Source organism: Mytilus trossulus, unplaced genomic scaffold (genome assembly GCF_036588685.1).
Source record: "Mytilus trossulus isolate FHL-02 unplaced genomic scaffold, PNRI_Mtr1.1.1.hap1 h1tg000261l__unscaffolded, whole genome shotgun sequence".
Lineage (NCBI taxonomy): Eukaryota > Metazoa > Mollusca > Bivalvia > Mytilida > Mytilidae > Mytilus > Mytilus trossulus.
In genome coordinates this window covers 520,643-533,383 of record NW_026963321.1, presented here as the reverse complement: position 1 = coordinate 533,383, position 12,741 = coordinate 520,643, and the positions used below count along the sequence as shown (strand labels likewise).

The 12,741-nt window shown below is 31.2% G+C and overlaps 1 protein-coding gene across 3 annotated transcripts in view; it reads right to left on the bottom strand.

Annotated features, from left to right (window-relative positions):
* LOC134701714 (apoptotic chromatin condensation inducer in the nucleus-like) overlaps positions 1-12,741 on the bottom strand; it is a 40,925-nt gene that overhangs the window by 26,199 nt on the left and 1,985 nt on the right. Inside the window, exons 2-12 of one of the 3 annotated variants that reach the window (XM_063562846.1) lie at positions 12,393-12,432; positions 11,960-11,991; positions 11,091-11,181; positions 10,722-10,804; positions 8,560-8,838; positions 8,136-8,526; positions 7,412-7,658; positions 4,888-5,074; positions 4,420-4,499; positions 3,701-3,773; positions 18-90 (exon numbers count right to left, since the gene is read on the bottom strand). In XM_063562846.1, the coding sequence (XP_063418916.1) occupies positions 18-90; positions 3,701-3,773; positions 4,420-4,499; positions 4,888-5,074; positions 7,412-7,658; positions 8,136-8,526; positions 8,560-8,838; positions 10,722-10,804; positions 11,091-11,181; positions 11,960-11,991; positions 12,393-12,432 (1,576 nt within the window). Of the gene's footprint in view, positions 1-17; positions 91-3,700; positions 3,774-4,419; positions 4,500-4,887; positions 5,075-7,411; positions 7,659-8,135; positions 8,839-10,721; positions 10,805-11,090; positions 11,182-11,959; positions 11,992-12,392; positions 12,433-12,741 lie in introns of all 3 variants that reach the window. The other 2 variants (XM_063562845.1, XM_063562848.1) reach the window with 2 other exon arrangements.

Genomic DNA, 12,741 nt, shown 5'->3' with positions numbered 1-12,741 from the left:
CAGGCAAGTGTACAGACCTGGAGACAAGATTTTCTTTTTCATCTTCTCTGGTGATACATCTGATTCCATTGTTGTCTCTCCTTCTGTTTCCTACAGAAAACATATCAACAAATCCCCTTTCAACATTTTGTCTATGTATTACTTTTATAACATTGTAAAGTTAAACACACTACATCAAAGTCTATATAAACCTCATTCCGTTTTTTTTTCAATACTATTATTATACATATATACAATACTGTAATGATATTCATTAGATACCAAACTTCATGTATTTCTTTATGTAACTTAACGTCACAATAATAGCCTAAAAACCTTCAACTTCCAAGTTAAATAACATGTGTAACTTGTATCTTTGTAAAGTTTGTTATCATAACTTATGACTAAATAGTGATTTTTCATCATGTTCATCATACACAAAATTTGGTTTTTATGAATAATTTTTAACAATGTAACAGGATACAAATCGACTGACCTTAATTTGGAGCTAGCTTATCAAATATTATTTGCATTTATATATAAAATTCATTTTTGTCTCTGATGTCAAATGTTTTGTTAAGAGTTGATTACAAATTTTTGAAATAGGAACAGCCAAAAATTGTATAAGAGCATATTTCCTATTATAGATTGTGATTTTATGACAAGAGTCACAAGACATAAGGATTGGCCAATATTTATCGAAATTCAAATATGCTACAACTTAAACTAATTTGAGAAAGTCCACACTAATTGAAATTTTGTACATCACTTTGAAAATCCACTTTTATATAAATGTACATAACATGCTGGTGTATGGTCTTCTTTTGTTTTATTTATCTATATGTTCACAGAAAAGGTGGTCAAGTTAAAGTTCTTTCTGTATGTAAGATCTATTGGGACATATTGTATTTGCTTTTAATTTCTTGAAAGTTATATCAATTTTTGGTATGGGTTTCCATGTATGCATGTACAAATAGCATCTGAAGAATAAGACATGAATTAGTAACAATATAACACATTTATCTTATACAATCACATGTTAGGTTTTAGAGAGATAATATCTATTAAATCTATTGAACATGATGAAATAATTTCCAAATTTGAGTCCTAGATTGAAAACCATTTGCATGATTTGCAATCAGGGAACTGTTTGACTTTTCTATTATTATTTATCAAAACAATAATAATAGTCAATTCAATAAATTCATGAAACAGATTTTCAAATTATCTAAAAGAGATTGTTACATTTTGACAAAACTGTTAAATTCGACTCAACATGTGACTGCATGAATTATTAGAACGCAAGATGATTAACACAAATTAACTTCTTTCAAACAAACCAGGTGGTTACTGCCTTTTCTGCTGCTCCCGCTGTATTTAATGTTAAACAGGGAATGGGGTGAGTCAGGGAAAACCCATGTTGTCACTTAATTAGATCTGCCTTCTAACAGTATAAAGCTTCAGGTAAAATAGATTGCTATGAAGTGTTCATATGACCTCAGATTCAGTATGATCTAAACTGTTCCTGAATTTGTATTCATAAGTTCATTGTTTCGTACAAGTTTTATATGGCTAAGAACTGTAGCTGACAGTACTTAGCATGTCCCTATGCAATGTTTATACTGAATTACATCTTGGCAGGTTACATTTTACTTTCACGTATAACGTCACAGCGTGATCTATCATCTTAGATGCTAAATGTCAAATCACAGCTGATGTAAAAAAAAATAAGCCTTTTCAACTTGTAAGTGTCACATGAAAGAATTCCTAAAAGTTTGTACACAAATTTCGCATAACTCATACAGTGATCAGCAGTTCGAAAGAAAGAGCACCATTACAGTTTAGTGCTCATCATTTATTCTATGTTGTGGTGGTCTTCAATTCAGATTGCAAGTTTGAGGTTAACAGTTCTTCACAGTACAAAAAGCTTGCTGAAAGAATATCCATTCCTGCGCTACTGTTGCATGTAATTATTTGGCTGTGTTGAGAGACAAAAGAAGTTTTCAGCTGATGGTAACAATATGACGAGTTACTGATTGTTCATCTTTGAAATTAGTAATCAAGGGTTAAAATCACATCTTTTTTTCCACTTCCACAATTAATACTGAATAGTATATAACATGTATATTACAACACTCACTACAAGGTTTTAATGGTGTGTGGCTTCAGAGTCAATAAAACTTCATGATTCCAAGTCCAGTAATGGCTTGATTGAAAAATCCAATACTCTATTCTCTAGAAAGTCAAAATAAACTGACAATACTTTCTAGCATGTAAAACTTATGCAAATTGTTAGTTTGAGATTAACAAATGCATACTAAATGCAGTCCAAACAAAATGTTACTCCAGCTTCTCAGAATTGCACAACCAGACAGTTTTCAATTAACAACAGGAATAAAAAGCAGTTTTCTGAAAATGTTTACTTCAATCCATTGATTGAGAGTCAAGCGACCTGTCAGTTTTAGACTAACAGATGCCTTTTTTTCCCATGTCCCGATAAAATGTCCTCACAAATAGGAAATATAAGATATACTGGTGCATACATTGCAGTTTTGATAAAGATACACTCCTTTATCCAGCCCAGATATCTATTCACTTCAATGCACTTAGAAACAATTCAGAAAACTGCTAGTTTGAGACTAACAGCTGCCTACTTTACGCAGTCCAAAATCACTTTACGAAATCCAAAATCACTTTATGAAGTCCAAAATCACTTTATGAAATTCAAAACTAGATTTTATGAAGGATTCCAAAACGTCACATTCCATGGAAGGAATTTTCAATTCATGCAGTTCAAAATTAAACTATCGTCCACCTTCTTATGTAAAAGTTTTCTTTCAATGTCAATCTGAACTTTTCTAGATATTGCAGTCTTTGAATATTTCAACATATGTGACAACCTTGACCGTGGGGCAGGGGTTCGGGACGTGAAGAGAATTTCCTCAGTTTGGTCCTTGTTCATCCTCGTACCATTCGTCTTTGGCTCTAGTGAGTTGTGAAAAATTTATTTAAAAATTGTATTCTAGAGAAGGAGTTTACTCAAGTACAAAATAATATTTCAAATTACTAGAATTTACGTTATTCACATGAAATGGCAATAGTCTAAAAATAAAAGAGAAACAGGCCTTATCTTAATACTTTCAATTTTTATTTAATTAATCAATTAATCTAATTAATTTAATTAAATTGTGCAGTTACATAAACTGTGACATCTGACATTTCCATTTTTATCTATCAAATAAATTGCACTTAAAAAGCAGCAATAAAATTTTTAGAAAACTGGTAGCATACTTATTATCTTTCTTTAAAGAAGCAATTAATTTATTACAAAATAAGTAGACATTTTTTATACTATTATCAATCTTTAAAAAAAAAATATATTTCAATAATTATGTTTAGTGTAAACAAATGGAGATTTTCTAATTAAAAAAGTTGAAATGATACTATTGTATTGATGAAATTTTCAATATACAATACTTAAAATTTAGGTCAGGATTAATAATATATTTAACAAATAACGTCAGGTTCAAAGAAGTATTAAGTCTGAACTAAAGCAAGAACGTTTACTACTGCCATTTCCATGAGTGGTCCTTAATTTTCCAGGAACTATTTTATGAACTTTACATAATAAATATTCACCTATCAAAGTATGCTTTTTTTCACAATTCAATGTTTGTAATACTCCTTCCCTACTTGTGTACAGCAGAACAGATTAACATACCTTTTCAAATACTGATTCTACTGTAGTATCTGGCTTATTGTCACTGTCTTCTACCTCCATTGCTGAAGAGCTCCTAAAATCATTTTTTTTTTTAGAAAATAACATATTTATCCTGTATATGAAATTATCATGTATATAAAATTAGTATAATATTTGTTACAACTTGTCATGATTTGATAGCATTTTTTTAGTATGTTTTCATTCTGATTAAAAGGAACTTAAATTGTTCACAACAACTATCAGTGGATGTCTTGGGTTAATGTCGGTCATATTTGTTTTTTTCCTAAATTGTTTAATGTTAGTTTTCATTTTTCATGTCTGAGAATTTTTTAGTTGACTATAGAAAATGTTGGTTTTTTTTACAATGTTGAAGTCCTTTGATTATATTTACTTCATTTGAGTTTTGCTGGACAGTGGTCTCTTTGGCAATCATAACATATCTCCATATTTTTAAACTGATTCAAAACCTAGAACATATATATACATTTAGCATATATTACTGTTTTAACTTCTCCTGGTTCATCAAAAATTTTAATTATAGAAATTTTGTCACATATGGTATAAAAATGTGAACTATAAAATTCTTCTCCAACAAATTGCGATTGAAAATATGAAGAACTATCATATGTTTGATAGATCGGATCTGAAAAACTCAATTTTGATGCTAAGAGGGTAAAATAAACACAAGATTATAGGTCATGATATCTAAGAACTCTTACTCATCTGCCTTTACTTCATCATCCTGTGTTGCTGTTGTTGACACAGCTTCCTCAACTTCCATTTTTGCAGGTTTCTGAATCTGCAAAAAGTATATGTTTCAACAAAATTAAGACATGCTTTATCAAAACAGATTGTTTGTTTATTAGGATTATTGACAGGTGTTAAATAATTGTTACTTACCATAGCACTCAGTTATTTTTATTAAGAGGCAATTTCAAGGGAAACTCCCACAGACAAAACTCAAAATTTTCACCATAACTATAAAATACTGATGGACTTTTCTTCTTGATGACTATTTTAATAGTTCTACTTCTTATATATAATACAGAAACTAATGACTGATTGAAAACTAAACTTTACAACTAAATTGATGTTGGTTTCATCTGATATCTTATCATTTTTTTCTCTTACTATCTTGAAACAGTTATTGGCATGGATAAATACAAACTGTACGTAAAAATATTAACCTTTTCAGGCACTGGTGATGGTGACCTTGACTTGGAACTCGACGATCTGGATCTTCTTTTGGATGGTGGTGATCTTGACCTTGATGATGACCTATTATCTGGTGATTTTGACCTAGATTTTCTTTGTAATTTTGGTTTGGTTGCTGCCTCTCTTGTTGGTGACTTAGATCTAGACCTTGACCTTGAACTTGAAAAAAGTAAAATCATAAGTGACATACTTATTTTTTCTGAAATGCATATTATAACCAGATGCTCCGCAGGGCGTAGCTTTATACGACCGCAGAGGTTGAACCCTGAACGGTTGGGGCAAGTATGGACACAACATTCAAGCTGGATTCAGCTCTAAATTTGGATTGTGATTAAATAGTTGACACAGCATAGGTTTCTGACACAAAATGAATGTGTTCTAATGAACTTAAAATTTTTGTTTTCTCTTAGAGTAGAGCAGTTCACTATGCTGTTGAATATTAATCCTCTCAAAAAAATGTTTGAAGAAATTTTCTTTTTATTTATGAAATTTCAAATGAGAAAATTGAACCCAATTTTTTTAATCACATCCCCCTTTCCCTTATTCCAAAACTAATGTCAATTATAATTTCTAATGGAGTTTGCAACAATAACTACTCATTTAAATACATCATAAAATATTAAGATGTAAAAAAACTGCTTGTTATCACTGAAAGGTAAAGATTATTTTAATTTATCAGTTGGTAGTAAAAAGTGAATATACATTGTATATTGTATATAACAAAGATTTAAGTTGATTCTGGACAAAGAAAGATAACTCCAATTAAAAAAAATTCTTGCAATTGCACAATATTGTGCAATTAGATATTTCTTGCTTACTATTCTGGACAAATAAAGATAACTCTAATTTAAACAAAAATTGCTATTTCACAATATTGTGCAATTAGATATTTCTTGCCATTGCGCAATACTGTGCAATTGAAAAGACTTGCTATTGCACAATACTTAATATAATAATTTTAGATCCTGATTTGGACCAACTTGAAAACTGGGCCCATAATCAAAAATCTAAGTACATGTTTGGATTCAGCATATCAAAGAACCCCAAGATTTCAATTTTTGTTAAAATCAAACTCAGTTTAATTTTGGACCCTTTGGACTTTAATGTAGACCAATTTGAAAACAGGACCAAAAATATCAAAGAACCCCATTTATTCAATTTTTGATGAAATCAAACAAAGTTAAATTTTGGACCCCGATTTGGACCAACTTGAAAACTGGGCCAATAATCAAGAATCTAAGTACATTTTTAGATTCAGCATATCAAAGAACCCAACCATTTCATTTTTTGTCAAAATCAAACTAAGTTTAATTTTGGACCCTTTGGACCTTAATGTAGACCAATTTGAAAACGGGACCAAAAGTTAAGAATCTACATACACAGTTAGATTTGGCATATCAAATTACCCCAATTATTCAATTTTGATGAAATCAAACAAAGTTTAATTTTGGACCCTTTGGGCCCCTTATTCCTAAACTGTTGGGACCAAAACTCCAAAAATCAATACCAACCTTCCTTTTATGGTCATAAACCTTGTGTTTAAATTTCATAGATTTCTATTCACTTATACTAACATTATGGTGCGAAAACCAAGAAAAATGCTTATTTGGGTCCCTTTTTGGCCCCTAATTCCTAAACTGTTGGGACCTAAACTCCCAAAATCAATCCCAACCTTTCTTTTGTGGTCATAAAGCTTGTGTCAAAATTTCATAGATTTCTATTAACTTAAACTAAAGTTATAGTGCGAAAACTAAGAAAATGCTTATTTGGGCCCTTTTTGGCCCCTTATTCCTAAAATGTTGGGCCAAAACTCCAAAAATCAATACCAACCTTCCTTTTGTGGTCATAAACTTGTGTTAAACTTTCATAGATTTCTATTCACTTTTACTAAAGTTAGAGTGCGAAAACTAAAAGTATTCGGACGACGACGCAGACGACGACGCCAACATGATAGCAATAGAGACGAAATTTTTTTCAAATTTTGCGGTCGTATAAAAATTGTTAATAATAAATTTATTTCAATGCAACACATTATTCAGGAATTTGGTATTGAGGGCTGGCCCCTGGTTTTCTCTATTAAATATTACCATGTTTTCTAGACTCAATCTTGACATATTGTACAGTCACTTGTTTGAATTTCAAAGACCTTTTTTAACCCTTTGATTGTAGTGTTTAAAAGGGCATATACACTAATTTTCATTTATTCTTGTTAAATAATTCACCATGAAAGCTCACTACCATTTGGTAAAAAGTGACAAATACTAAATCAACTCTGCAAAATCTGTATGCCATATGAGTCACATGTAATATTTTTGACACATTCATTAAACAAAAAGGCTTGTTTCATAAGATTGTTGCAATCAGCGGTTCGAAAGCCAACAAATTTGTTGCAGCATATTCTTAGTACTGAAAATCAAAGAAGTTGTAATTGCTCCAAACATTAAATATAATTTATCAATGAAACCCCTTCATCTAGCTAAACAATTTTTCTGTTACCTTGAAGATGACCTAGATTTCCTTTTCGGAGGTGATCTTGACCTACTGCTGCTGCTGCTACTACTACTAGATGCCCTTGATCTCCTTGGTTTCTTCGACTTTTCCCTGTCACTGCTGCCACTTTCAGACCGGCGACGCCCACTGGTCTTTTCCCTCTCCCTGTTGCCATCATCGGATTTCTCAGTGGACATACTTCTTTCTTGTCTTGTCTTATCTTCAGGAGATTTTGACCTTGATTTCACAGGTTCTGCAAAAAAGAGTCATTATCTGTTTCATAGTACAAATACATCGATTAGATAGTTAATCAACCAAAAAACATTATTATGTTTAATGTTAACCCAGAAAAGTCCTTCAGACACACAAAATTTGCAAGCTGTTAATTTCAAATAAAGGACTGGTGTTATTATTGTGTATTTGATCCAAATTATTTCATATTTCATATATAATGCAGCTAAAACAGGGGTAATCTTATGCAATAAAAACAAGGATTTCCGTTGTATTCCAAAACAGGTTCATATTTATACAAAACCATAATGTAAATAGTAAATAAATTCATTCGTTTTAGTCTTCTAAACTTTATGCATGTACATGCAAAATACTTAAACAACTAAAGGTTATTATAAAATTGAATGAAATTACAAAACAGAATATGTTTTAAAATGGTTTACGTACTCTATCACAGTTTATTACCCATCACCAATACTTTGTCAATTAATATCATTACCATTAAGTGTTTCCTTTGATTCTTCAGTACATATATTTTTGATTTCTGTTTTATTTTCACCTTCTTCACTTTTTTCTCCTTTTTTGGAATCCTCTGCTTTTCCTGTTTTAGGTTTATCTGTATCAACAACTTTTAAACTAATATTTGAATCCTTAGGTGTGCCAGACTCTGCAACTTTTTCAGTTATACCTGAATCCTTGATTTCCTTAGCAACCTTGACCTCATCTGTGACCTTGTCTTCCTCAACAACCTTGATTTTATCTGTGACCTTATCTTCCTCAGCAACTTTGACCTTGTCAGTGACTCTTTCTTCTTCAGCAACCTTGACCTTGTCTGTAACCTTATCTTCCTCAGCAACTTTGACCTTGTCTGTGACTTTTTCTTCAGCAACCTTGACATTGTCTGCGACTTTTTCTTCAGCAACCTTGACATTGTCTGATACCTTATCCTCCTCAGGTACCTTGACCTTCTCTGTGGTCTTATCCTCTTCTGTAGACTTTTCAACAATCTTAGCTGCTGGCTCGTCTGGTTGTGTTGCTTCTTCCTGTGGAGCAGGACCATCTCTCGACTTTCTCCATCCTCTTTTAGGCCTTGGTTGAATTGGAGATGTCACCTCTATCTGTGCTGTTTCCTCTGTGTTGCTGTGGGTACTTGACCTTCGCCTTGAGGCTCTAGAATCACCAGCACCATCTTCTGAAGTTTTCTGAGAAAAAAAGATCTTACTTATACTTAAATAGTCAATATGGGCATTATTATTTTAAAGACGATTGTAGCAAATGTTATGGTTGCTATGACAGTTATATTTCTTAATGAATATTTACTGCTGCATTGCTTTCACCCTTTGCAAATATGATGCATCAGTTGTTAGCTGACTTAATACAGATGGCTTATTTTGTTATCAAGAAAAATATTTACCATTCATCTCCGTCAACTTTTTATAGCTTACTTTACAGTATGGGTTTTGCTCATTGTTGAATGCTGTAAAGCAACCTGTAGATGATACATCCTTATTCATTGGCCTCTGGTAGATTTTTGTCTCATTGGCAATCATATCAAATCTAATTTTATATTACAAGACAAACAAAATTTATACCGGCAAGCAATAATGCTTTTGATTCAAAATATACTCAATTACCAATGTACATCATATCATCGATGGGCTTCTAAAATGTCGTATATGACTTTTTTGGCTAAAAATACTTTTTGACACCAATGGTCTAGGCGGGAAAAAATCTTTAGTATTACAAAATAGCAAACAGTTAGACCAATCAAAATGTGTGAAATAAGACATATCACAAAATTGCCAGTGTCAGATGTTTGTAAAGATTTTTTCCAAAATGTTGTATGAAAACTTGAAAATCGTTGTAGAATGGCTTTAGGAAAAAAATAGTTGTACATTTCTTTATATCTGTGAAAATAATTTAAGTTCTTAGATAATCCAGAAATGTCAAAAGTTTTTCTTTCACTGCTATTTACAAAAATGTTCAAGTTCACATACAACATTTTGGAAGCACGAATAAAATTTTCAAAGCCTGTTTGTGAGAAAAAAAATTCTTGAAAAATGTGTAATTTACAACATTTTAGAAGCCCACCGACGATATTGCTTAATTAAAACATGTATTATACAAATGAGAGAAAAGTAAAGCCTGCTCCTAATAAACATTGGCTGGCAAAATGTAATTTACATCATGCTTTTTTCCTGAAGCTCGCAAAGAATTGAAATTAATATTCCTCAGACAAAACTCAGAAAAATTTAATTTAAGTCTTTGGTCTAATTGTGCCAACCAAGCAAATTTGAGGTTCAGGCCACACTTAAAAATATTTTGGATTGCCCAAACCCTACCCAAAGGTTGAGACAGTGGGTAGGTAGGTAGGCATTTTCTTTTTTTTTCAAAAAAGAAATTGAAGTATCAGATGTCTACTAATCTGTCTACTACATGCCTATCTGATTAAAAAAAAACTTCTTCAAATCAGGACAATAAAGAATTTGAGTAGGCAGCTTTTTTCTGGGTCGGTAGCGTTTGGGCAAACAAACCTATTATTTATTATGGCCTCAATGGCTACAGGTTTTTAAAGTAAATGTGCACACTGTGCAAGGTGAAGGATGAACAACTTCATATCGTGAATAGCTTTTTCTGGACACTCTCATCTATAGAATTTGTGTTTTAAATTTAAATCATTGAGAAGCTTAATAATCGTTTTACAACACAATGTATTTAAAACGTTTAGGTAACTTTACAGAGTTATCTCCCTGTAGTGTTAGGTACCACTGTAAATGATGACCTGATTAAATTCTAGTACTCAATAAAGTTATAACAATCATGGGCATAATATGAACAGACGTTGCAGGTAATAACTCCTAAAAGTTGTCTACACGGCTCACCAATTACAGTAATATTTGTGTAAGGTACAAAAGATAAGCTTTCACCATGACATCACAAGTTTTGACATGATAAAAATACATATTCTCTTCAAAAGACAATATGGAACAGTATCAACCACCTTGTCATAATGCATAAAATACAGTTGTATAGTGTTCAAACCAAAGGAAGAGAATATAGCTGGTTTCGCTCTATATTAAGTTACCTTTTGTTCTGGAGTTTTTCTAGCAGAAAGATCTGGTTTGTCTTTCTTGGTTGGACTTTGACATTCTTCTGATGCACTCTCATCTGTAAAATGTCACAAGTATGTAAATTACTAGTGAGAAATTAAATTACATTTTGTAATCATATTGAGTAAAAATTGTTAAATGAATTGCATTTGATTTCTTTCAGATTATTGATTTGTTTTCTCATAACTGAGTTATTTATCTATTGAATTGTTGTATAATAGTATTAAAGTAATTGATTTTTTGTTCTTTTCATACCTGATAATGAAAAAAATCTATGGCATTTGTCGAGGACAAGTTGGGTAAAATATTTATCACAAACACAGTCTTTTAATCTCTAATCTTACCTGAAAATCTTCTTATTTCTTCCTGTCTGTCTGCTAGTAACTTTTTCTGTTTTTCCAAATACAATTTAATAACATCACTCTTTTCTGATTCCTGTGAAATTTATAGAGATATTTATTGTTTTTTTTCACACTTTTTGGTCTATAGTTTTTGTTTTGGGGCCAGTTGAAGAACGCCTCCAGCTGTGGTAATTTATCACTGCATTGAAGACCAATTGGTGGCCTTCGTCTGTTATTTGCAAGTTGGTCAGGTTGTTGTTTCTTTGACACATTCCCCATTTCAATTCTCAATTTTATGGTTTTTTTTCTAAATATGATCTATATATATAATGGTTATAAATAAGAATGTGCAATCTCCTCCATCCATATTTGACTCAACACCAACTTCAAGTCAAGAAAATTATTTTTTAACTAAATCCTGTTAATATGAGTAATCCATAAAAAGATGATTGGAATAAGTTTGTGTAATTCCACATACATAATTTGTTGTATTTCTGATAAACAGTTTTGTAGTTTTCATCTATATTTGATACTGTGAAAAGATGAACATGTTTAGCAAGTTCAAATATTGATAATCATTTGTTTATGTAAACTTATTGTTGTGTCTAGGATTGAAAGATAGGTGGATATATTTTTCCACAAGGGGAATTTGCGTAAAAATGAATGAAAAAGTATGTTTCAATTTTCTCTATATTTTTACTCTATTCTTCAGACTTGTACAGAATTTTTTGATAATTTTTTAAATGATTATTAGAATTAATCCATTCACATCCACAACCATTAATGTCAAGGCAATATAAATAAGATACACAGAATAAGTCCTTATGGTAACAGTAAACTTGTAGTTTTATTTGGGGTACTGATTTTCTTACCGCTGCATTTTTTGGCTCATTATCATCTTGATCTAGAAATAAAGAAAACAATATAGTAAACAATTCAATACATCTGACATTCACTAAAATATAAATATACAATAAGAAATTTATGGTGATATTTAGTCTTTTTACACTCGTTTCTGTGGTGGATTGTTTTCTGATTGGATAATTGGATTCATCTAGTTATCTTTATTTTGGAAAGATACATATGATGACCCTTCTTACTACACATTGCACATAATGTATGAGTATTGATTTGTTGTGTAAAAGTAAAAATATAATTGTTGCAAAAATCAGTTGCTGGTTTTTAAAAAAAAATACAATACTGTTTTCTCCTTTTTCAAGCTGTCAGACAGGGCATTATTTTAACTTTTCTTCTGTATGAAGTCAAGAAAATTCATTACAAACAATCATTCTACCAGTTACTTACTTTCAGGATTTTCATCTGTCTCCTGTTCTTCTCGTAGGAACTGAAATAAACGATGACAAATGAGCAAGGTAGTTAACATGGTAAACCATATCCTGGAATGTTGGAAAGTCTTTATCCTAAGGATTTTTTTTTTCTTTTTATGTAGACTTAGTTTTGATTTTTTATTACCATGCATTGTCAAGCTTGGTAACTCATAATAGTTTCTGAGTAACTCAACGTACGATGCTGTCCCATACTTAACCTACTGACCTTGTTTTGTTTACATTCAAATTCCATGTGATGTAAAATCTTTCTACCCAATCAAATTGCTCTACTGCCAATTAGGTGATTTTTCAGTCTACGGCAATTA